At 42.5% G+C, this 25,318-nt stretch overlaps 1 protein-coding gene across 1 annotated transcript in view; it reads right to left on the reverse strand.

Annotated features, from left to right (window-relative positions):
* rbms3 (RNA binding motif, single stranded interacting protein) overlaps positions 1–24,564 on the reverse strand; it is a 211,351-nt gene extending 186,787 nt beyond the window's left edge. The window contains exon 1 of the mRNA XM_030741526.1: positions 23,280–24,564. Coding sequence (XP_030597386.1) covers positions 23,280–23,354 — 75 coding nt within the window. The 5' untranslated portion in view covers positions 23,355–24,564. The remainder of the gene's footprint in view (positions 1–23,279) is intronic.
* Between the last annotated feature and the right edge of the window lie 754 nt (positions 24,565–25,318).

Raw genomic sequence — 25,318 nt, forward strand, 5'->3', positions numbered from 1 at the left:
ATTATCAACTGCAAACATTTTAACCTATGGAACATATATGATATCACAACAGCAATGCCAAGTAATGTGCATTTCAGGAAAAAAGCAAAGCACTTCCATTACCGACTCTTCCAGCCTTTCTGAACAATGAGTCTGTATCATATGCTGCCGCTGTCAGTTCAGGAAGAAACGCAGCATTGCTACATACACTGCCTACGGTACCTACTGTACTTAAAAAACAAACAAACAAAGGAGTTTGGTATCAAAAGGTATAATTAGCATTGATTGTGGCGACATCCCTACTGGTTATACTCTAGAACTCTCAGTGAATGAATCTTAAAACTGGCTTTTATTTAGCTTCAAATTTAAATCTTCCACGATTCAAATGGTCAATTTAATATTTATCTGCCTCTAAGAAAGTCTTTATATCTCTCCTCATGCTGAAAAGAGTTTATATATTCTTTTCAGCACTCTGTTTTTCCAGAAAATAACATTCGATTTTCACAAACCGGAGTAAATTGTGAGGAGACATCTAAGATGAAAATGTTGATGAAAAAGTTGTGGTGTGGTCTATTATACTTGCTGGAAGGTTTCTAAAATATTTATTTACCCTCTAATGGCGATATGATAGCAGTGGATTTTTATTGTTGTGGTGTATGGCCTTCCATTTTCTGAGTGACTGTGTGGGGCAGGGCTCTGAGGGAAGAACGCTCGCTCCATTGTGCCGATGTACAGATTACCACATGAACAGGAAGCTCCTCAGCTCAGTCGCCCGCCAGCAGCAGACCACCTCTTAAATCCCCAAAACAACAGAGTCATTGTGGGATTGAACATGAAGGGGTCTGCACAGCCGTGGATGGACCATTACCATCACAGTGAGTCTCATGCTGTTTTTTTTTTTTTTTTTAATTTATTCATTTCTTTTTATTATTAGACTCCTAGCAGACCAAAGAATTGAGGCTCACCACACAGAGAAAGGCCACAGTGCCAGTCCATTTTTTGGTAAAGCAAAAAAAGTGTGCTGGAAATGCATAATTAATTAGTTACAGGCTGCTTCATGTCCCACGTGAGGCCCAACTTATCCTTGCCCCAATCCCTTCGGCCCAAGCGTATTTTAAGACTCATCATGAGGGTCATCAGTCTGTTAATCTGTTTGAGTTACTAAATTAGAACTTTATTAAACTGATTTGTTTCATCATTTGTTGCAAACGTGTGAGTTGTACACGCAGGTTGTGATAATTAAAGAAAAAAGAACAACAGACAAAAAGAAAGACTGTCAAATACAAGTTTGATGCGGAGGATGACGCGAGGGTTAGAGCTCGATGTCAGCTGCAGAAAACACTAAAGGTAATGAGGCTGAGACATGCTTCGGAAAAGCTCGCGACCGACGTGGAAACAGCACTCTGTGGCTCCAACAGGCCACTTCAGTTCAAGTCTGGTCTGAGCTCGGAGACTTCAGGCTTTGTGCACTGTGTTAAAAAATGTATCAGCTAGATATCCTGAAAATCTCTGATCAAATGTTTGGGGCTACACAGAAACACAGAGTACTGAATCTGGTCAAAAAGAAAGACAAAAGCTTATGAAAACACTGAAGCAGCTGTCTCTGACACCAGTGGGTAAAAATCTTAAGATTTCAGCACTTCTAAGTGAGTCTATTTTTGCTTCCTGCAGCTAAATTTAGAAATAAAATGGAATTTGATTAGTGACAAAAACTTTTCTTGCTGGCAGAAAGCACAATCTTATTTGGCCTTCTGTCCCGATTGGAAACTGCAGCTGGTGTGGTATCTTTGAGATATTATGGCTCTTTTTGTTCCCTAATTTATCCAGAAATAAAATTAGTACTATACAGTTAACCATCTGTAATGGACTGGCAATCTGTCCAGAGTGTACCCCGCCTTTTCCCCTATGACAGAAGGGATCGGCTCCACCACTGTACAGCTTTATATTAGTACTATTAATGTGTAACACACGTTTAAGCTAAGCTTTTAAAAAACTCACTATGTACACTGCAGCTCTCAGGCTCCCGGAGTCCCTCGGGCTTCTGAGAAAAGATGAATCCGTGTTTGACCAACTAAGACTTTAGTATGAAGATTAAGCTGAAGATCATGACTTTGGTAGGAAAAATTCAAACCCTGCAGTAGCATATTAATTACTAACCTTGTAATGTTGATGTGATTTGAGATGCTTGCCTGGCTGCAGTTTTGTCCCCTTTTTCACTTTTTTTTTTCTTTTTCTTGATGACAATTTAACCCTTACCCTATAACTGAGAGCCTAAACAAATTTAACTTCCCTCCAAACTTGCAGCCATGCAGCACATTTTTGTATGTTTTTATTTTGGATATATCATTGTTAGATGCCAACTAACCTCCATGCTATCTTTATTGGAGTTGATTGAGTCTAGACTGCTTTCTTCAATGCTGAATCTGTGTTAGTTTAGAACATGGAAGTGGTTAATTTCATTAGCCTTACTAGGCAGATTTTCATTCTGCTGCCGAGTAGCATTTCACGTGCATATTTGCTAAGACTGAGGAAACTGCTCATTTTCCTTCACAGGAGAAAATATAAAAGATACAGGAGACAAAGATAAAGGAGCCAAACTGAAGGGCATCATTTCTGTGAAATGTTTGAATTTGAGCCTGAGCTTGCTATTATGTCATCGTGTACTGTATGTGCTTTTCAGACAGGGGGGTGAACTGATTAATGAGCAAAGTGGTGCTCTTTTTACAAGCATTAAACTATTTTGGTCTGGTGGTTTTTCAAAAATAACAGAGCAACTGAGAAGAAAACACTAAATCTAATGCCAGCTAAAGGGCACTTCAGCCATTTCAGTGACAAACAGGACTGTGGTTAATGTATATTACTAAACAGAGACCAGCCATTTCTGAGCACAAGTGAGCAGCCAAGTAGGCAGTCAGGATCTCTATTTAAAGACATCTGAGAGACCAGCATTTTCTTTTTGCCTTAGTCCCTGCAGCAAAACAATAAATAACAAAATTACAAAACATTTAAAAGCCCCGCTGTGCCACAATATCCACATATATCCTTCTCTTCACAGTTCCCCACACAGTGTAATTCTCCCAGAAAGGGGGGTGGGGGGGGGGGGGGGGGGGGGGGGGGGGGGTGGATTCACATAAAGAAATCAGTCTTTCTCCTTATGACAGACTTATTTGACAACTCTGCTACATTAAACAGCCCACTGGTGAAAAGAGTGTAAAAAAAATAGAAGGAATGCATCCAATTATTCATGCATAATGATAGCTGTGTTATCGAGTAAAGCAGGGGCTCCCACACAAAGCAGTTTCCCCTTCTCCATCTAATACATCTTAAGTACTGACAATCGCCAGGAGTCACATTTGACGGGCACCTAATTTCGCAGCGTTCGCCTCATTCCTCACATGCTATGGCCCATTGGCACCAGCTCAAAGACTTACACTATTTATGATAAGCTGATGGTCCTGGGAACATTAACTTGGTGTCCCCCTCCCAAAAAAACAACAAAAAAAAAAACTAGATACACGCTATTGTGGGGGCACCACTCAGGCACCGGAGCTGGCTGGAGCCCTGAATAGAGAGTTAACAAGCAGCCCCCCCCTTCTCCCAGTATATGGCTGTAAAGACCTTCTATGTCGACATGAGCTCAAGGTTCACAGCACCTCATTGCCTTAGCTACTACCAGGCAATAAATTCTGCAGCAGGAATGAATTGGTTGACCTCGAGGGTAGCCGGTGTTGCAAGTTGCAATCTAATACCATACATTATCCTATCTGCCCCCCCCCCACACACACACACACACACATGCATGTCTGGCAATAAATGCTGCATTTATCCAATTTGCAGATTGAAAGTAATCAACATCACCTCAAAAAAAAAAACACTGGTGCTCTGTACTGTGGAGGTTATTTTTCCTTTAATTATAACAGAGCTGGTGCAGCACACAGCCAGCTTACGCTTTAATAAATACAGCTGTGGTGCTCAGGTGGCTCGGCCCCCTCGCTTGCCCTCCGTCGCTGCTCCTCGTCAATGGGGTGCTCTTAATAATTCATGGGCTGTTAGAATCGGCATGCTCTAATTGGTGGCTAGGCTTAATACTCTCAGCACTGCTGGGACCAAAAACAAAAGAGATACCATTTTCTGTACATTCACTTTGGTTTTGATTTAAAAGCCCTCTCCCATGAAATTTAAGAAGGACCTTGAAGCGCAGAAGCTCACCCATGTGGGAGCACACAGTATGAGCACTCAAATCACACTATCATGCTTCAAGAATGAAGGACAGCAAGATATATTTACCCTTCACATCGGACCCACTCTCCTCCTGCTCCTTCTTAGAGCAGGAAGCAGTGTCGCTAGTTGGCGAGGTAAAAAGGGCACCTTAAAAGTGTATTCTGCATAATGCATTGACGTCTGTTTGGCAGTCAGCAATCACCGGCTGATGGCTTTAGGGAATATGTTTTGCATTGTATGCATTATGTAAATGCATTATACATTTATTTATTAGTACAAGATGCAGCAGTTTGCATCGGATCCTACATAAAAAGAAAGAAAAATAAAGAAAACAGGTGCCCCACATAACACTGATGGGCAAAGTTTAGCATTGAGGCCACCGAGCTCATTAAGTTTACAGTAATTACAGAGAAACTCAGCTGTCAAAATGACTCCCTATGAGAAAGCACTTGGCAACAGTGGGAAGGAAAAACTCCCTTTTAACAGGAAGAAACCTCCAGCAGAACCAGGCTCAGGGAGGGGCAGTCACCTGCCACCACTAGTTGGGGCTGGGAGGGGGGACAGGACAAGAGAGATGATTTGGACTAATAATTATAAAATTATCCGTACCTGTGTATGCATCTGTGTGAGAATTTAACAACATTTGATACCAGTATTTTGTCAATTTTGTCAATAAATCATCAACATGACAACGACAATGTGTATTCACGCATGTGTGACATCCCCCCCAGGGATAAATACAAACACATCGCACATGCACACATGAATACACATGTACAGACACGCAAACAGCTGTCTTTCATTTCACTTGCGTCTGCACTAAATTTCCTCTGCGCTGCAACAAAGTGTTTTTGTTCATCAAAAACATTTCCCATTTATCCATTTACCATTTCTTCTTATCTCTCCTCAGTTTGCCTCTCATTATTTTTGAATTCTCAAGTTGCCAGTCATTGTGGAATAAGCAACAGAGTTAACTATCTGCTCTGAGCAGAATTAGTCTGAAGACTCTCAGCAGGTTGCTGATGTCTGATTGTGCCTCTCTTCCCTGAGATCCAAACACGATTTCTCCAGCTTGTTTTTAATTGCACATATTGGTGCTAAAAGTGTTCCCTTGTCTCTGCTTTGAATTTCCTTCTTTTCTTTATCTTTTTTTTTTCATCCATTATCACCTACCCCAGAAAACCTAAGCAGTTGCTTTTATAAAATCTGTTCTCTTCTCTATACTAAACTGATCCATTTCATATTTTTCCCCCTTTCTTCCTATTTTGAGAAGCTCAGCTACATCAGCCTCGTTGCCCAGGCTTGGACTAAAGAGATACACTTGGGCACTAAAGCATCTGCAAAATTGTGGTAGCAAGAAGATAATGTGTGTATACATATAAGAAGTCAATTAAAGTAAAAGAGACCTTCAGCTGATGCTTTTCACCTTGAAAGCCTGCTGACGAAACACTCTCAAGCCCCTTTGTGAGGCTTCAGCCTTCCCATCCTTCCCTGGCCCTACTGTATGCCTTCCTGCATCCACATTTATTGAGTTACAAGACTGCAGTCTCACCCTGAGCAACATTTTAAATGGCACTAATGCATCTCAGCGTGAGGTAGTGTAGCTGTGTCATAGCTTGTATATTCCAGACAATTAGCACCGACGAGAACGGCAAAAGGCCCTAAATGGAGAGGAAACAAATAGGTGTGCAGAAGCACTGCTTTGGATGATTCATTAAACAACTAGGCTATCAGGCCCCGTGTGATTTCAGTCTCCCTCAAAATGCTTTAATAATGTCACTTGTCTGTAGTCATCGATTTCTTCCTCCCTGCCTTATAATTGGAAGAAGAGTAAGTGTAATCTGAAGTTGTGAGATGAGGCCAGACATTTTTTAGATGATAAAATCATCCCTCTTCAATGATGCTGAATCTGAAATGATAAGTATAATGTAATCTCACTGATTTAATTGTAATTCGGCATTCAGTGTAGGCACGTTCCAAATGATTAACAGCGGCTTTATGTTTGATGCTTCAATCACTTCATTAACATTTGATTTAATAAAATGCAACCTATTTGATATGACCTGCGGTGAGCCTCGGTATTATAAAATTCTCTCTTTTCCAGAGACAGAACCAAGCTGGTTTCCAATTTTTCTGCTTCCATCCAGTCAAACAACAAGGAGCAGGAAGGGTCTAATGCGATTAAACAAATGTGCTACCGCCACCTGTGAGCCAAAAACCCCACCGAACCCAGGTCATCGCAGGTGAAAACAAACAACGTTTTATTAGACGAATGATAGACACTTTGGGGGAGGCTGGGGGGCAAAGTTATTTAACCGGACCGCTAAAACATGCACCATATCCTCCTTTGAGGAGATTGGATTCCAAACCGCAGGCTCGGGGTAGCGCCACTGGGGTCACTCCACAATCTGCACGGGTCAAAGCCAAGGCAGCGCTACAAGCCGGTTTGACGTTCTCCATTAACTCACCCTCTCTAACCCACAACACAAACCTGAGCTGCTAAAGAGAAAAAAAAAAAATTGAAGAAAAAGGCAAAGAGAGGAAAAAGAGAAGAGAAAGGGCGCTGCAACCAATCATACAGAATATCTTGGTTGATAAGTGTGTGTAAAAGAAAAAAATTACTTATTATTGTACAGTTGAAACAAAATCTTCAAAGAGCATCTTTCCAAAGTGAAACACCCACAGTGTAAATAAATAAATATAGTGTCCATAGGATTACTATCCACACAATGAAAATATAGTAACATTGAAATTATAGGATAAAGATGAGTGGAAAGGTAGAATCATCTCTTAAAACAGAACGTGAGCAAACATGCATCTTATAAAGTAAATAACCTTCACAGATGATGCATCACCTCACACTTGTGGTTTCCACTTCCTGTTTGAAGATCTACATATAGGCACAGTAGCTGCAACTCCAGACAGCACACTGTTTGGAAATATGATCGCATAAGAGTTTATGTGGCACAGGCTTGCATATACAAAGCGTATAGAATCAGCTAGCTGCCACAGGCCACAGCTTTATTTAAAACTTCACCTAACCTCAAATGACTTGTAGAAGTAATGTTACTCTAGGTAACAGTGCTCAAAAAAAGAAAAGAAAAAGTGGTTCTGGTATCGAGCTGGTCTGTGACTGGTAGCAAACAGAAAAGCAAATGTTAAACACTGATGTGCTGTAAATGCCTCAGCGCAGCGGTGTCTTCAGACACAATGTTATTAAAGAGTTTTCGTTTCTGTCTTGGAATGACAGTGCTTGTATTCCGGCTTTAGTACCGATGTAGCAGTCTCATATCCCCCAGACTTGACTCTATGCTTCATTTCACCCCACTTTACTACAAGGTCTGTGCCAGTGGGAAATTGGTTGGCTATAAACAGTTACAATAAGCTCTAAAAAGAAAACACTAACAACTGCACACTTTACAATATATATACAGTATATCACGTCAGCATTTACATTTGCCGTTTAGTTATCGACTTTTAATGATATCTAAAAACGTGCTGCCTACAGTCACTGTATAATTACTCAAATTACTCTCCTTCCCTCCTTTAAAACCAGACCTCTCTGTCTTGAGAGCGGGACCTCACATAAACAGCATATTTGGGAGAGCTGCGATGTAGATTTGTGGTGCCTGCAACAGTGATCACCTCTGTCGGAGACATGGGGGCTGTCGATAGCCGCCAACAAAAACAGCAAACCGTGCCAGCACAATTATGCATGTCCATTTTAACATAATACAAGGAGAACATGAGATGCGTGGGAGCGAGAGGTAGCTGCTATGTCATCGGGGGTGTGAGGTTTGTGTAAATGCGTGCGTGATAGTGTATACAGATGTGTACCAGAGAAAGAATGTGTGCTCATATGTATGTGCCTGCATCTACATGTGTGTATGTACTGAATGCGGGTGTCCATGTTGCATGCTTGTGTGACAAGAGAACAGGAGCTGGGATCTAAGGAACACATGTTTGGGGCTCTGTTGAGACCAGTGCTTTGAGCTGGCAGTATTGTTTGGGTTTGGGTAGGTATTTCAAAGGGCCCTGGGATAAAAGACAGGTCTCTAGAGCTTACAGTTGCGACACATTTTCCATTTTACGAGTCCAGCCTTTCATAGCATTAACTTTGAGAGACTGCAAAGTATGTTGCTTTTCAGACTAGACAGTAGACTACAGTATATGTAGATACACATACTGTGCACTATCCTGGTGGCAAAAAGAGAAACATTTGACCTGACTGAGTCAAATCATGACCAGGTTACTCAGAATAGAAAATCCACAAGTAGAGTTTTTAGCAGTTTCATGTAGGAACTATTTTCTTTCTGCTAACCAAAAGAACGGCGCAGTAGCCAACATTACAAGGAACCATTAATGTTTGCATCTGCTTGCACTGTCACTAGTGTGAGACTCTTGTTCCTGGTATTCTTCTGCAGAGTAGCACAATTGGTGGGTGTAGATTGGTAGCAAGAAATGACAGAATAATTAACCTGGTATGTTTCTGATGGCAGGAGAAACCACAGCTCCTGAAAGAAACCAGCACTAACTTGGGGACAACATGCAAAAAGTGCCAACCACTGAGTCACTGCACTGCTCTAACCTTAGAAAATGTATTACTTTTTTACTGACAACCTCCTGAGATTGTGATGTCAATGTATGCTTTTTATATTTCAGTCCTTTTTCATAGTTTATGATTATAGGTTATGGTTTCACTGTGGTAAAACTGCACTCACTGAAGTAAACAGCACAATCTCTGCAAACATGGCAACATAAACACAAGCAGTCAGATGATCAGACAGGTTGTCAATAAGCAACAGCTGTTTAGGTGCAGTTGTGAGTATTGCATGCCCCACAATGCTGACAATTCCCCAGGGAAACCAGGTCCAAGTACCACAACAACAACTGAATAAGAATTAAAAGCCAGCCTGTAAACACTGAAGGATGTTAACAAAGGAAAGTGTGCGCAATTATTTATTTCTGTCTCTTAAATAAGATTTGGCTTATTTCATGCCACCCCTGGCCCCCATTTAGCAATGCTGCCATGTTCACGCATGTCAGCATTAACTCACATTTACTGATGGCCCAAACTATGGAAACATGACCCAAGTTGTAATAAGCCACACTATTCTTTTAAGTCTGCATGGCCATTTGTAAAAGCTTTATGATCCTTGAGTGCACATAAAACACTTATTATAGTTGCAAAGATGCATGAGCCTCAGTAAGAAAACCTAACACTGCAGATGAGACAAGGTTTTATTGTGACGGCAGAGGAGGGCTGGCTGGCTGGCTGGCAGGATCAGTCAGTCAGGGTGACCTCATGTGTTTGGCACAGGGAATGCCTATCAGGTTTCCCTGTGTGCAGATTCCAGCTTGTTCACTCCACACCATCCCCAGACCCAACCCCCTGAGGCATGTGTGTGCGCGAGTGTGTATTTATGTGGAGATAATTGCATGTGCGTGAACGTGAGTGTGTTTGTGTTTTAGAGTGAATGAGATAGAAAGGTAGAGAGATAAATTATATAAGATAAATTATTCAGATCGACTGTGGTCGAGAGAGAAAGAGACATTTTGGGAGTATGAGCTGGGTGTCAGTCCCCTCCAGTGAACTCTGTGAACTCAACAGGGCTCCCACCCTTCCTCTAGTACAGTCCCTCCCGCCTTCTTCCTCAATGCTAACGTAATGTTCTCTCACATTTTCTAATGAGCTTGTTACAAATACAGATTAATGTTGGTGAGTAGTGTATAAGGATTTTTTTTATATAAGTGAACCTCCCCTTTCATATGTTTTCATATCCAGAATGTTTCTCTTACTTATGTAAATTCTGAGTGAAAGAGGCAACAGTCAAGTTATTTTCCTTTAACTTATGATATACCATTATCATAAGAGGTGGATGCTAGAAAACCAGAGTAACTGTTGAAGCTCTACCCAGGAAATGAAAAAAAAATGCCAGGGAAGGCAGAGAAAGCAAAGAGTGAAGGTTACGGAGTAAAGCAAGACTAAACCCTGAACAAGCACCTGGATCTCAGTCACACAGGCCTACAGACTGGTCGATGGGCCCCTGGAAACTTCCGGTCACAGGGGAAAAATGTGTATTTCCAGCCAGTTGGTAAATGGTTGCTGGAGATTTCTAGTTGCCCCAGAAACTGGGGTTTTGGTTGCTGCCAGACTGCCGCGGTCGCTCATAGTTTGCATGGAAGATGCTGATTTGTCTGCAAGCACTCGCTATCTAACCACAGAGAGGTAGTGAAGTGCCAAAAATTATACCACAAATCGAAAGAGAACGTTCACCTTCAAAGTAAAAGTTGTCCCTAATGCCAAAACCAACATGTTCCAAAACGTGCAACGGTCAGCGTTTACATTTTGCAGTTTCACTACCAATTAGAGAGTAGATGGTGAGTGCTTGCAGGTAGGTTGGCATCTTCCATACAAACTACGGTCGACCACAGCAACCTGCTAGCAACCAAGTTTTGCAGTGCAGCAATTTCACCTCCCGCAAGCCACTTCCCACAGCCTCCCCCAACTATTTGCCAATCAGTCAGGGAATACTCATTTTTCCCAGGTGGCCGGTCTTGCTCTAGCCATGTGTGACTGGGGCTTTAGAGGTTAATTTCACAACAACTCTGGGTTACCTCCGACAACTACTCACAACTGGTCAGGGAATACTAATTTTTCCCTAGTGACCAATGGTCGCCTGGTCATTGCCAGCTCTTCTCTAGGCTTGTGTGACTGGGGTAAAACGCTCTCAAAGGAGAGAGCTCCAGGAGCTGAGCAGGTTCAAATATTACATCTGGCAAATTTGTCAAGCAAAACCACAAATTAGGGTTACCCTGTAATCTTGAGCAACCTGTTGGAGAATGGTAAGCATACACTATTGTCAATAATCACTATAGTAACAATGCTGCACACAATGCCAGCAAGCCTATTATAAAGCCTCAACAGGCCAAGAAGCTTTTTATTTAACAAATCGCTGTGGCAACTACCATGCAGAGAAACGTACAATGCCAAACACAAACAGAAAGGCATGTTAGTTAAACAGATGCAACACGCTAGTTAACGCTGCAGTGAAAACCAAGTTTCCCCATAACCCACCAGACGGGGACTGATGGCACAGGGGCTGCCTGCTGCAGCAAGAGTTACAGCAGTTAAGCTGCTCTCGATAACTAAACAGATCAGCAGATCATCCCGCTCTCTACAAGAGGTCTAAATAACTGGGGCGCAGAGTTCCTGGACATTTCTCAGAGAGACGAGCTCAACAGTCATCTTACCGAGTACACTGGATTGGCGGTGGGGAATGTTGGCTCACCGTTGCCGAAGTGTTTATCCAATGTTCACAGGAAGGTGGGGTAATGTCAGCTTAGTGATTAATTGCAGGCCCAAAGTGCTGAGGACACAGAAACTGCTCTGAACGGCGCCGACTGCAGCTCCTACAAGGGTTTATTGCTTTATCGGCTGAATCCTAATGTGACCCTCTTTGTTCCCCTCCCTCTGATGGTTCCAGTGGTGCCGGAGCATCCGAAAATACTCGGCAAGGTGCCACTGTGGTTAATTGCCCAATGTAGTGCAAGTTTTCACAGTTGTGGGGAAGTTCCTACTGAATTTTGCATTTATAGGTTATAAAAAAAATTTTTAAAACGAGGTTTTAGGAAACAATGAAAGTGCGGCATCTCTGCACAGGGCTCAAAACAGATCTCTATGGGTTGATGTAAAGTTCCCTATACAGCACGATTCCTCCCAATATGTTGGGAGAAGCATAACATATGGCAGTTACACAAGCATGCAGCTGCTGTTTTTTGGGGCTAGAGATAAATAATGGATACAAGTCTTCCACAGGGTACTCAAGACAGCTAATGAGAGAGAGAAAGCAGACAGGGAATTAGTAACTAACTGTTTTTCAAAGCCAGTGTTTTCTAACATTTTCATAAGAGCCCAAGGACAAAAAATACACAAAGATAAAAACATCAGTATTCATCAGCATTTAAAGTACATAAGCATTTGAATTTATTCCACACTAGCACCAGTAATATATTAATATAGACACAAAGAAAGATTTGTCTTAAGTGCACATATAAGCACTGCTTCCTGTATGCACTCTCTCTATCTCACATACTCTGTCCTACTCCTCTGAAATGTAGGTGACCTTAATAATTTAGGGGGAAAGGGGAGATGGAAGAGATAGCATTTGCCTCTGTGAAGACTGTACAGGAGGAAACCAGTGTGCTGCATCAAACCCTCCAATAGGTTTGTCATTTCCCAGCATTCACCTGCTACAAAGTGAACCCTTACCCTCTATTGTGTATAAAGGGGGGTGTCGGCAAGGCGAGATGATTAACTGCTGAAAAGGGAAAGAACCGGCATCCTGTACGGAGACCACATATCATAATGACACTTTTTAATTCTGTTGCCAATGGCTGTTTATGTGCTACTAATTACTGGTGAAGAATAATAATCTCTCCTCCAATTGGACTCTATCATGCCAAGGGCTTTCTACTTTCCGCTTCTTTCCATTTATCCTGGTTTGCGACTCTGCTGGCTCAGCTTGCTCTCTGCATCAGAGTCCTTGCAATCTAATTCATGCCGCCTACCTGTCCCACTCAGTGTTTTTCCATACGCTGACTAATGTGCACATGTTGCGGCCTCAGAAGCGGCTGGAGCAGTGGAAGGGGCTGCCAAAGAAACCATTCAGGCAAAATCTAAGAGGGTGGCTCGAGTCATTTAACTCAAATAAAGCCAGGAGAAAGGCCTGTTTGCTCTTGGTAATCCCCCACTTGCTTGACAAGGCTTCGCAAGGTTCATCTGCTGCACTAAATTGGTGCACGTATTCTTATTTGTATAGGAGCTCAAACTGGCAGCCATTCAAGCCCTCATGCCTATTTGCTTATCCTCATTCATGGCAGAATTGGCTTTTTCCGGAGCCATTTTTCAAGCTATGCGTGACACGGTATTTTCATTGAGCTTGCCACTAGTAATGCAGCTGCGTAGAGTAAATGTTGCTGGCAGCCAGTATGTGTGTTTAGAAGAGGGGCAACCAGGGCCTCCTACTATAATCACAGCTGTAAGGCTACACTACTATTTGCATGTCTGTAGCTGGGGTTTCCTCCAGTTTCCACATCTAAATATCTTGGTGAAGACACCAGGTCACTGGTTTGTGCAGCCACAATGGAAATGACATGCAAATTCCTTAAAATGGGAAGCACACAGGCAGAGACTTTTTTTTTTGGCAGACAATGACCTCATTAGGGAAATAAAGACCACACGGAAAAAAGATAGTGTTGATAATTCCACTCTCTCTTTTTCTCTTTAAAAAAATTGGAATAAAATTTTTTTTTTTTCGCATTTTTTGCAAGAAAAAAAAAAAGAATAGACACAATCATCCTGTCTTTATTTACCAGCCACAAAGCAATCCTGGTATTGTTTTCAACTTGTGATTCTGTATATCATCATGGTAAGATGTGGTCCTGGAGGTAGCAACAAGCACCATAAAGGAAGTTTTGCAATTTAGTAGGTGTAAAATAAAGTCATGACATGTTACATGCATATAAATTTGATCAAAATAAAGTTTCACAGACCTATCACAACATAATCTCTAATTTGATCATGAATTAATCATGATTAGCTGGTCTTAGTTTACCATAACATGCGTCTGGTTGTGACGGAGACCACAGAGTGCAGCCCAAAAGTAACCTGAAACCATATCCCTCTGGCAAAAGTGTCTCTGGACTTTGGGATCAGCATGAGAAAATAGTCTTAACAGCACATGCCATGTATGAGAGTTTCAAGTGATTAACATATTAAATTCACAACACCACCACTCATGACAATTTTATTATGAATTCATTAGGAAAGGAGAGACCAGGGCCTCCTACTGAGTCAATGAAGAGACATTTAGGCCATATTAGGTATGAGCATAAAAAGCAGTCATGGGCCTCCTTTAGATGCCCTCAGACAAGAAGGTGGAAAAGCAGTTCTGCTGCACTAAGGGGCCATACTGAGATCCTCTGGTGCACCGCTCCTCAAAGTGCACGCAGCAGCTACTCATTAAAAATACAGGAGCAATTACTCTGACTGAGTCTGAGTCACAGTCAGTGAATGCTACCATGCCAAGCTACCACCTCCTCAACTTCGCCCCCCCTTCCACTCCTTGTCGTTATACCGCCTGCCTGGCTGATGTTCACGTGAACTGGCATGCAAATGATAGAGCAAAAGATGCAGACAAGGAAAGCATCAGTTACACTCAAGTAACACTGCCTGTCTCTTGTGTATCATTTTCCCCTGCTTGACTTTTCTGCAACACGAGGTTTCATCCTTTACAAGCAGCTTGCTCTGCTTTCCCAACCAAGATCCTCCTCTGCCCCTTTGGTCTTAACAGCTTTCCCCTCACTTGGAGGCAAAACACATTTTGTTTTCCCTCTTTATCTACGGATGCCTTTTGTATCCATCTTCAGGGTAGCCAGTTGTTCACAGTTAAGTCAAACATGCTGTGAAAAATCTATTTTTTTTTAAAAAATCAACTTTTCATATAACACATGTTGCTTGGGTTGGCCTGCACTGATATTATATCAATCAACACTTGAGCACTTTGATGTTGCATTAGATAACTAATTTCTACAGTAAAGCCAGAATTTAGATCCAGTGAATCCCATTAGAAGGCTGTACCCAAGAGTGGAAGCACTTTGATCTCTCAACCAGCATCATAAACTGCAGTCTGAAGTTTGTCTTAAGCTTCGTGATGCGGCCGCAACCCCGAGCAGAAAACCCCTCGCAGCTCAAAAAGTCTCCTGCCACAAAACAGTGTGCTGTAATCCTCATTTAATCATTACAGTGCTTTATGAAAAGAACTGGCAACCACATGTGATACATGTTGCAAAAGTCAAAAAGAAAGCTTTTAAATGCTGCTAAAAAACACAGCAAAAATGTTCTGGGTTCAAACCTACTGGTCAGCTGGGACCTTTCTGTGGGAGGCTTGCGTGTTCTTCCTGTGTTTTGCTGTTGTGTGCTTCCACACAGGAAGGGGAATCATGTCTTTGCATATTATGCTGAGCACAGTCTGTTTTAATAAAAAAAAAAAAAGCTTGTGACATCTCACACGTGGCTTCGGCTTTCATCTGAACATGTAGCCCGCATTGTGAAATGTTGAGTTATATACTGGGTATTGCCATTCAGCCTAAAAATACCAATGCTATGCAAAGCCGCTGTCAAGTTACAGCAGCAAACCATGCAGACCAAATCAATTAATAAACACTGAAAGGATTTACACACATTAGTCAGCATCTACCAAACGGATACAAAATCCAGCAGAAGTTTCAACAAAGCTTTAAAATCTCTTCATCTCTTTTTCAAGTTGATAATTCCAGACTAAACATGTTCACTCAATGTATTCCATTCGGGTAGAACATACTGGCATATGATTTTTTTTTTTTTTTTTAATTATACTTCACATGTTCTTCTGTATGTATTAAAATACATCTATACTGAAGGTGTGTCTCTAGTCACTCAAGTCACCCTGTGCAGGTGGCAGGACACCAGCCACAGCAGACACAAGAAGCTTCCAGAAAAGGCATTGGATGTTAATATATAAACAAAGGTGAAAAGAGTTAAAAGTACTCAACCATGCTCAGATGCAAAATGGGAGACTGAAAACAGAGCATGAAAGCGCCAGACCCAGAAAAGCAAGAGAGTAAAACGGTGGGCCAGACTAAACAGCTCCAGGCAGATAATATGCTACAGAAAGAATCACTAGTAAAAAACAAGAGGAAAAAAAAACAGGTATGTCTGTAAACCCCACTGGTGGGTTTGAGTGGCACATCATGTGTCTTGTTTCATATGGTTCTAAATCTAAACATCTTTTCTGCTCCTCTCGTCTCACTTTTTGTTGGCTCGGCATGCCTCCTTCTCTCTGTAGAACACACAGAAAGCCCGCTCCAGCAGAAACGCGTTTCGTTTCAGTTCCTTATAAGGAAGAGCTCCACATTCTAAGACAAATCATTTTGATGAACTGGAAAATCTTAGTAAATTCAACCCACGTCGTGTCCGCACACATACTGCTGACCACCTGTGGTTACAAGCTCACATGCACATTTTTTTTTTTTTTTGGTGCACTAATGATACCAGTGAGGCTTATGCATTTGTAAACCTCTTTTCACAACAGTACCTTGGGTAGCTGGTGGAGATTCAGCGTTTTAACCCAGGTTTCTGGTTGAAGGAAGTTCAACCTATTTCCTGCACCACCTTCCTCCCCATATGCCCTATTTCATCACACAGGTAGAAGTATCTCCATCTTGCAGTGCAGATTAGAGTCACCCATTATCTCCAGATGGTCAGGGGAGGAGAGTTCAGAGACGAGATTCCCTGGGGCAAGAGCTCCACCACCAAGAACATCTTTTTATATTTTAGCCAACTGTGAAGAAGCCTATTGTGAAGAAATAACACATGACCTGGTTTTAGGACCTTTAAGCATTAGACCATTTAAGCACTTTGTACTACAGACAATATCTGTCCATAACTCCTGACTTCACAAGTGTCACACTTATTAACTGACTTGTTTGTATGCACATACTGATACCGCAGCCAATTTGTGCTTGCAAACCGTCCTATGCAGTAAAGCCACTTGTGTAACATTGCTCCAACATTGCTAATCCCCTTAGTATGCCAAAGCTAATACAGCACAGGTTCCACCTCCCGTCTGTGGAAACTATAAACATGTTTCCTCTCCTCTTTATGTTTCTCCATTCCTCCACTAACAATACGTGCATCATTCTTCAGAGAGCACTCTGGTAAAGCAGCTCTAATGACCTGTGGATGGCACCGTGCAGAGGCCAGGACTCAGGATCAGGCTCAGTTGTGTTCTGTATAAGAGGTCATGAGGTGCAGTAAAGCAAACACATTTTTAATGTATGGGTGTGAGAAGTGTTCAGGGAACATCCAATGTAGAGTCTTTCAGTTTCAGACAGGGGGTGGGGGGTGGGGGGGGGGGGGGTGTGGGGGGCAAACAAGCATAATTTTCTGCTTCATTAATTGACACAGAGAAATTTTAAAATTGGGTGAAGCTCCAAGAATAAGTAGATAGAGGTAAAGGAGGTTGGTTTATTCCTGATTTGACTCCTGACTGGCCAGACCTTTACTCATCTGCTCTCTATCTATCTCCCTCACTTCCTGTCAGTGATATTCCAGTCTAATAAAGCTGCTAAAACACTCAAAACAGAAAGAAATGCTTTCTAAAGAAAACCAAGCTCCCTGACCCTGCGACGTAAAAGATTGGGAAAACATAAAAGAAAAAAAAATTTTAAAAAAAGTAAGGGAGAATTCTTGATAAAAGCTCTGACTAACCCAAGAAAGAATGCAAGACGGATTAATCTACATCAAGGCGGGGATGGTATTTTTTTTTCAGACAGTCAATTATGAAGTGCATATCAGGAATTATAAGTGGAGAAATGAGTTACAGTACCCTTGTTTTAGTATAAAAACAAACATCTCATCTCTCACACTTAAAATGTGGCTGGGCTTAAATAAATGTAATTTAAGACCTGCACTTTTACAGCCATAAAAGTGCAGGATAAACTTTTAAACACAGATTCATATCAACACGACAAAAGGAACTATGCTACCCGCCAAATGTTATGCCACTGATGGCATAATAACACATTTTGGAACCCGGTTCCCTTTCACTGTCTTTGACTTTGCTTGCTCTCAGAGTATATGGAAACCTGCCTCCCCCCTTGTTGTCCACATGTTTCTCTTTTTCCTCTATTGAGGCATTAAAGGAGGATTTAGATGGCTCTGCTGTTATTTCTGTAGAACAATGGATCAACCTGTGTAGTGTAACCAAACCCTTTCCCTTGCTTACAGAAAGCTTGTCCCTCCCTCCTAACAGTATCTACTTCTCCACACTGTCTTCCTCACACAAACACAACCTTTCCCTCTGCTGCTTTCTTCATCTATAAAGAATTAGAGTATTAATGGTGCCCATGGCAGGGGCAGGCACAGGCACAGATCCTCTCACAGGGCTCCATTGACTGGTGTTTACTTAAGGCCAGGGACATTAGCTGCTGCTACTTCAGTCTGCTCCTCTTGGCTTCTTAGAATCTGTACTGTAACAAAGTGACCTGCCCACAACAGTGTGTGTGTGTGTGTGTGTGTTACCATTTGACAGTGTGCGATCATTGACAGTAAGCATGCAATGACCTAGCCTGGCAATGCCATAGCAGCACAAAGGTACAGCAGTGTCAGTCCAGCAACACAAAAGTCCACTGAATGTCACAACAGAGGCGGAATTTACTGCAGGTATTCAAGGCAAATTATCACTAATTTGAGAGTCCCTTTTGTGAGTTGTGTGTGTAATAATGAAACAGAACTGAAAATGCCTGTCACTGCGTGAAAATGAGATACAACTAACAAGCACTTAGTGCACACATTTGGTTGAAAATCGTATTCTTCCCCAAACACTATCAGGAAACAACAATAATTGATCTGTGTGCAGTAAATGTACTCGTGGGTGAGGGGAGGGGCCAGGCTGGGGCCTGGGCGAGGCATTTTACTGTACTTTTCTCATTTATGATGCACATCTATTACCTATCATTAAAGTTGAATGCACAGCAAGCTGTGAACAGCACTAAGGATCACACTCACATGGAAAGACACAGGCTGAATAAAGGCTAAATTTCAGCAAATGACTCCATGGACTGATCATCCGGGGAATAGACAGAAATAGGGCCTTTAAAGGATCCTTTCATCAAAGCTACATCCTGCCAGCTCCCCCCAGCCATAACCTCATATAAAAGCCACACACACACACACACACAGACACTAATGTGCACGCACAGACACACAAGTCCTCTTTCAGGAATCAATAATTCAGCTAAAGAGAAGCACATGCTACGCCCCACTGCACTAATCAATAGAAAGCCAAATGTTATTGTTTCATCTCATTCTCTGGCTTTCACATTCTAATCTGGGCTGACTAGCACATGCTGGACAGCACCAAAGAACTCCATTAAACTAAAATATAATGCATGCATACAATGGGGACAAGTGGACCCAAAATTTAGAAGGCGCCTCACTTTATCGTGATGTGCTGTTTTGCCAGCGTTTAGTGCCTTTCGTCACAATGTTCCTGTTACTTGTGAGTGAACACAGATGTCATATAAAGTTTCTATGTATAAAATCAAATGAGTCATAAAACAGGGTTGACAGTAAGAATGGCAAGAATTTTGTAAGAGTTATGCCTCCCACCCCCATCTACATCCTCTCTTGGGAGACTGGGGCTATTTATTGATTATGTAGCAATGGAGACTAATAGAAAGACTTGCATGATTTGTGAACAAAGAGTGAGCATCCATAAAGAGAAACTTGCACTGAATTTGTATGTATTCTCTGTGCATGCAAATGCAAGGCCAAAGACAGTGCCATGTGATTTTGTCAAGTGGTGAGAACTTGCCAGCCAAGGCCCTTCTCCCCCCTCTGTAATCGAGCTATCAATGATCATTAATGAGAGCGTGAGATAGCTCTCCACAGCCCTCTTGGCCACACTGCCTAACGCGCTGGCCTCTCTCCCAGCCTCCCTTTCTCCTATTGACCCCATCTGTGGCTCTGTCATACATGCCCTAAAGGCCACTAGCCACTCTAACTAACCATGAAAATGAATATGAACGTCGGCTGCTTGCTTATAAACGGAAATGCATGCTTTCTTTTGGTCTCGTTTGCACGACACAGAACCCTAGCGGCTCACTCAAGGATACATCAAACGCTGACGGTGGCAAGATCAGATCTGCGCTGACCTTGGGAGTGAACTGCAGCATAGGCAATGGAGCCAAGGGGCCCTGTTGCAACAGAGCAGGAAACGTAGGGGAGGGAGAAAGAAAAGTAGGAGGGAGGGAGGGATGGACAGAGAGAGAATTGAGGGGCATGCTTTGATTGAGAGGCTCCCAAGATGAGCAACTCTGAGATATGAGAAAAGGGAGGGAGGAAGAGGGGGATGTTGGAAGGAGTAGAGGAGGGTGGTGGGAGGGAGAGGGAAGCCATATGGCAGCAGTACAAATGTATTAAACTATAAATCAGGGGGGAAGCTAGTGGACTGCCAGGTGGGGCTGCAGTCAGGTCCTCCCAGCTGGAAGTGCAATGGTTCACAATCCAGTTCTGCTTGGAAAAGGATGAAAACAGCACTGGCATTTTGCTTTATTATACTTTATCAGTTTTACTTGCATATATTTCTTTTTGTTTCTCTTTTATTTCCTTGAAATAAATGGGGTAAAAGTGGCACATTGATTCTTCCAGCTGAGTGAAATTGTGCCAAAAAAACAGCTCTCATTTAAAAATAACATAAAAATAATATACTTTGTTGAGAATGGCAACTGCTATGGTGACTGGTGTTATTTTTTTTAGGTTGTGTGTCCCTCTGTCCATCCACGCCATTCTTGTGGATGCAGATTTCTCTTATGGCAGTTTCTTTAAATTTAACTCAAGCATTCACTGGGACTCACTAATTATGACTAAATTTCACAGAAATGTCTACTGAGATAAACAACAAGTGGATGACATACAGACAGAGAGACAGACCTAGATTTACAGTTCCAGATGCATTTGGACTGTATAAAAAACGACAAGAAATACAGACTTGCAGTTTGATTCAAGGGGTTTAACAAAAGTACTGCATTAGCTGTTTAAGAATCACAGTCATTTTTATACATTCGTCTATTTTCAGAGGCTCAAAAGTAATTGGACAAACTAACAGACTTCAATGACTGCCTGAAGTCCAGAACCCGTGGACACCAAATGTTGTGATTTCTCCCCCCTGAGATGCTGCGACAGGCCTTTTCTGGAACTGCTACTTGCTTATGAGCTCTCTGCATTCAGTGTTGTATTTAATAACAGAAAAGCATGCATTGTTGGGTTGAGATCAGATGACTGACTTGGCCAAGAAGAAGAATATCCAGTTTCTTTGCCCTGAGAAACTCTTGGCTTGCTTTTGCAGTACGCTTTGGGTCATTATCCATTTGCACTGGGAAGCAGTGTCTGATCAGTTTTGCAGCATTTGGCTGAATCTGAGCACACTTCACAATTCATCCTGCTGCTTCTATCAGCAGTCACATCATCAATAAACACTAGTGGCCCGGTTCCACTAGCAGCCAAACTTGTCCATAACATTGCCTCCACTGCATTTCACAGATGATGTGATATGCTTCAGATCATAAGCTGTTTCTGTCGTTCTCCTTACTTTTCTCTTCCCATCATTCTGGTACTAATTCATCTTGATTTGATCTGTCCAGATAACTTTTTCTTAGAACTGTGCAGGCTCTTTTCAATGTTTTCTTCTTTTATACACTCTATATTTACATTCATGAAGGTGTGTCTTGCTACTATGCCTACCACTTTGGGAGTGTTCTTGACTGGCTAGATGTTGTGCAGGGGTTTTGTTGCTGCCAAACTGGTCAATGCATTCGGCCTCTTTTAAAGAATGCACCAGATTGTTGATTTGGCTACCCCTAAAGTTTCTGCTATCTCTCTGATAGGCTTAGTTTGGTTTTTCAGCCAAATGTTGGCCTCCTTTACTTGCACTAACACGTCAAATTGTCAGTTTCTGTAAACAGCTCCCAAATCCAAGATCAACCCTTAGAATCAACCCCAGATCTTTTATTTGTGTAATTTGTCATGGAATAATAAGGGTACCCTTGGCTTTAAAACTGCTCGTCAGTAAATTGTCCAATCACTTTTCAGCCACTGATATTAGGAAATATGTGTAGTTACTAAACAGTTCATTCATTTCTATTGCCGAGCCCCCTTGAATTAAAGTGGGAAGTCTGCACTTCAAACACATCTTGATGAATTATTGTTGTTTCTACTGTGGTGGTGTACAGAACCCCAAAAATAAAAAAAAAAAAGGCATCGTCGTCCAAATATTTATGGACCCAACCAAACTGTCACTGTGCTCTGTAGTGGATACATACAACTGAGAGACAGTAATCCTAGTTTTGATAACATTAAAAAAAAATCAGCTATAGATTTGGGTTGGTATTTACCCCCCCCCCCCCCCCCCCCCAAAAAAAAAACAAAAAAAAACCCTTGGTTTAATTTGGTTTCATAACCAAATGAAACTTAAAACAATTCTATTTCAAGTTCAACTGCACACCTGTGCAGGCCTTTCTTTGATATGCAGCACACTATCGCAATAATGGACAAAAATTAGTGTTACACCTATGGTAGGAAAACAAATAGAGTAATCCCCAAAAGGCTTCCATTTTAATCCCTTGATGATGTCTGGGTAGTGTGCCCAGCCAGTGTCCTGGCAGCCATCAGGGCCCTAGCCTGGGCGTCCATCCCAGAGGCACTGATGCATACTATAACTGGAACAAACACGGGCAGGCGTCCTCATGCCTGCTCTGTGTCACAGCCATACCATTGCCATAGAATAAAAGGGTTCATAAACCATTTTTTATCCTCTTTGCAGAAATCTACAATGAGACATTTATGCTTTTTAGTAAAATTAAAATGACCTACATTCAGCGTGCAGGCAATTAATAAATTCAGTTTGAATTTTTTTCATCTACTTAATCCATGACAGCACAATAAGAGATCAAAAAATCCGTCTGAATCTGAAACATATTTAACATGTTACACTTTATGACATCTCTTTAGGAGCTCAGCAGTTGGCAGATTAAGTATAGATGGAGGTTACTGGACAGCTCCTGGTTATGCTCTACTAGGCAGCAGAGTAGCCCAAAGCCTCCAACCTTGATCCCTAATCCTTGATCATTCACTCAGTGACACATATACACACATACATACAGAAACACACACACACTCACACATGTGCGCACACACGCATGTGCGCAGGCACGCACAGACACACTCGCATAAACATCCAAACTCCAATAAGGCTCCTGCCATAATAACCATCTGAGCCAAGGCCACCTATCCACCAAATCCCATCTCCACTCGGAGATGGGAGGATGTAGAGAAGGGGGGGGGATCTGTATAGAGGAGAGGGAGGGGGGGGGGGGGGGGGGGTGAGGATGAGGAACAGTGGGAGGGAGACCGGACAAAACTGTAGGAGTACATGAGTGGGCTTGAGAAATAAAAGAAGAGCAGAAAAGCAGCGTACCTTGGTCTGGAGATAGTGGGGGTAGTAGTAGGTGTACTGAGGGTACATTGGCTGCTGCTCCAATCGCTGGCCCATGTAGCTGGAATCCTTAGCACTGAGGCAGGGAATGGTGACACGGGGGCGGGAGCTGCCAAGTAGCTAGCAACGGGATAGAGGCAGTGAAGGGACTGTGCAATTCCTGTCTTTGCTATCCGCACCACTGTGTCACTGGCTGATCCCTCCAGGGAGTAAGCGGGGTTTGCGTGCCGGACAGTGGCTGGGAGGAAGGTCTGCCTCTGAAGGGGAAGCTCCTGACGAACTGTGTCTTACTGGTACCACGCAGATGCTCACTCAGTCTCACACTCCTGGATCAACGCAAATATTTCCACAAGTGCTAGAAGCAAGGCAGGCGTGTATTACAGAGTGCTGTCGGCTAATAACGCCTAATAAGGGTGAGGTAGAGGAAGAAGAGGAAAGAGAAGATGCGAGGAGGTGCAGGTGGCAGTAGCTCTGGCAGTCCTATAAATGTTGGAAAATGGGAGAAGAGGAGGAGGAGGAGGAGGAAAGGAATGGCAAGGAAAACGGGAGAGGACGTATACGTTCACTTCTCTATTTAAGCTGTTTCACTCCAGTCTTTTGCCTGGGCTTTAATCTGCCCCTCTCTCTCTCTCTCTCAAACACTGTGAATCTGACTCTCGCTCTCTCACAGCCCCTCTCACTCTCTCTTTCCCTCTCTTACATACACACACGCACACACTTTCTCTCTTGCCTCCGTCTGATTCGACGATGGCTGCGTGCTGTCCTGTTTGACAGAGGGGAGATATCCTCAGAGCCGTCAGATGCACTTTGTGCGAGGAGCAGAGTCACAACACAAGAGCTGAACACAGACACACAAAGCAATTTCAGTCCGTAGCGGTTGAGCCAGCGGGAGGACAGATAACAGAGAAAAGATCCCAGTTTCTAAATGATGTGACACAAGCATATATTTAAAAAAAATCCACTGGTTGGTTTTTCAATCCACTGAGTTCCAGCTAGTAGATGAGTGAAAAAAGCCCCCACAGTGACAGTGTCCCGGGTGCCCAGTGGAGAAGGAGTCCCTCGTCTGCGATCCTCCCTCTTTCTGCTCTTGTAAAATGTGTTTCTTATTTCTTCCCTGGCTCTCTCACTCCTCTAAGCACCCTGCCTCATTCTCTTTCTCTCTGTCACACAGCTGCTCTCTCTCTCCCGTGCGCTCTCTCTATTACAGTCTATCAGCCTCTCTCTCTCTCTCTCTCTCTCCTTCTCTTCCACACTGACAGGGTGGTAAAGGGGGCTCGTCCGAGGTTGCGAGCAGAGCCGACTGCCTCCTCCTTCTCCAGCCCAGCTGGTGGGAGGGTCTTGAGCAGATCTGTGCGAGAGAGGGATCCAGACACAGACCAGCGGGCTGCAGCGTTTCCACAACCTGGGAGAACGCAGGGAAGAGGCGTAGAGGAGTGGGAACGAGAGGGGATAGCGCCAGAGCGAGTAGTCGATTCCCCCTACTGGCTACACAAGGAGCTACCACCTGGAACACTGTGTCTCCACACAGACGCTCTCTCTTCCCAATCTCGGCTGATTAAACTCAGAAAACAGTACTGTTCAATAAATGTCTTTGTGTCTATTTAGAATCTGTAAGTATATTTAAGCTATGTTTACTCATTTCATTCATCTGTTAACAGACCAGGTTCTTATGGTTGTAGAAAATGTAAACTAAAAAAAAATGCAAATCCTTTAAAACTTTTTTTTTTTAAGTTGTAAGAAAGGACAGAAGATAAAATTTAAAAAGTGAGAATTTTAATTTTTTTTTATTTTTTTTTTTAAATGTGTTATTTGGATTTTTATATCAGGCCCATTTAAAAATAAAGCTGGGACAGGTTTTCAATTAAATACAGGCTTAATTGACGCAAATAAATTTTAATTTTACACACTGTCCTGATTTACTGATCATCTTGTATCCTCTTCCAATACAGTGAGTAGTGAGTACTTATTGTGCCAAGTGAAAAACTCCACACTTCCTGTGCAGCATTAAATCTCTTGATTGA

The sequence above is a fragment of the Archocentrus centrarchus genome, chromosome 11 (assembly GCF_007364275.1).
Source record: "Archocentrus centrarchus isolate MPI-CPG fArcCen1 chromosome 11, fArcCen1, whole genome shotgun sequence".
NCBI lineage: Eukaryota > Metazoa > Chordata > Actinopteri > Cichliformes > Cichlidae > Archocentrus > Archocentrus centrarchus.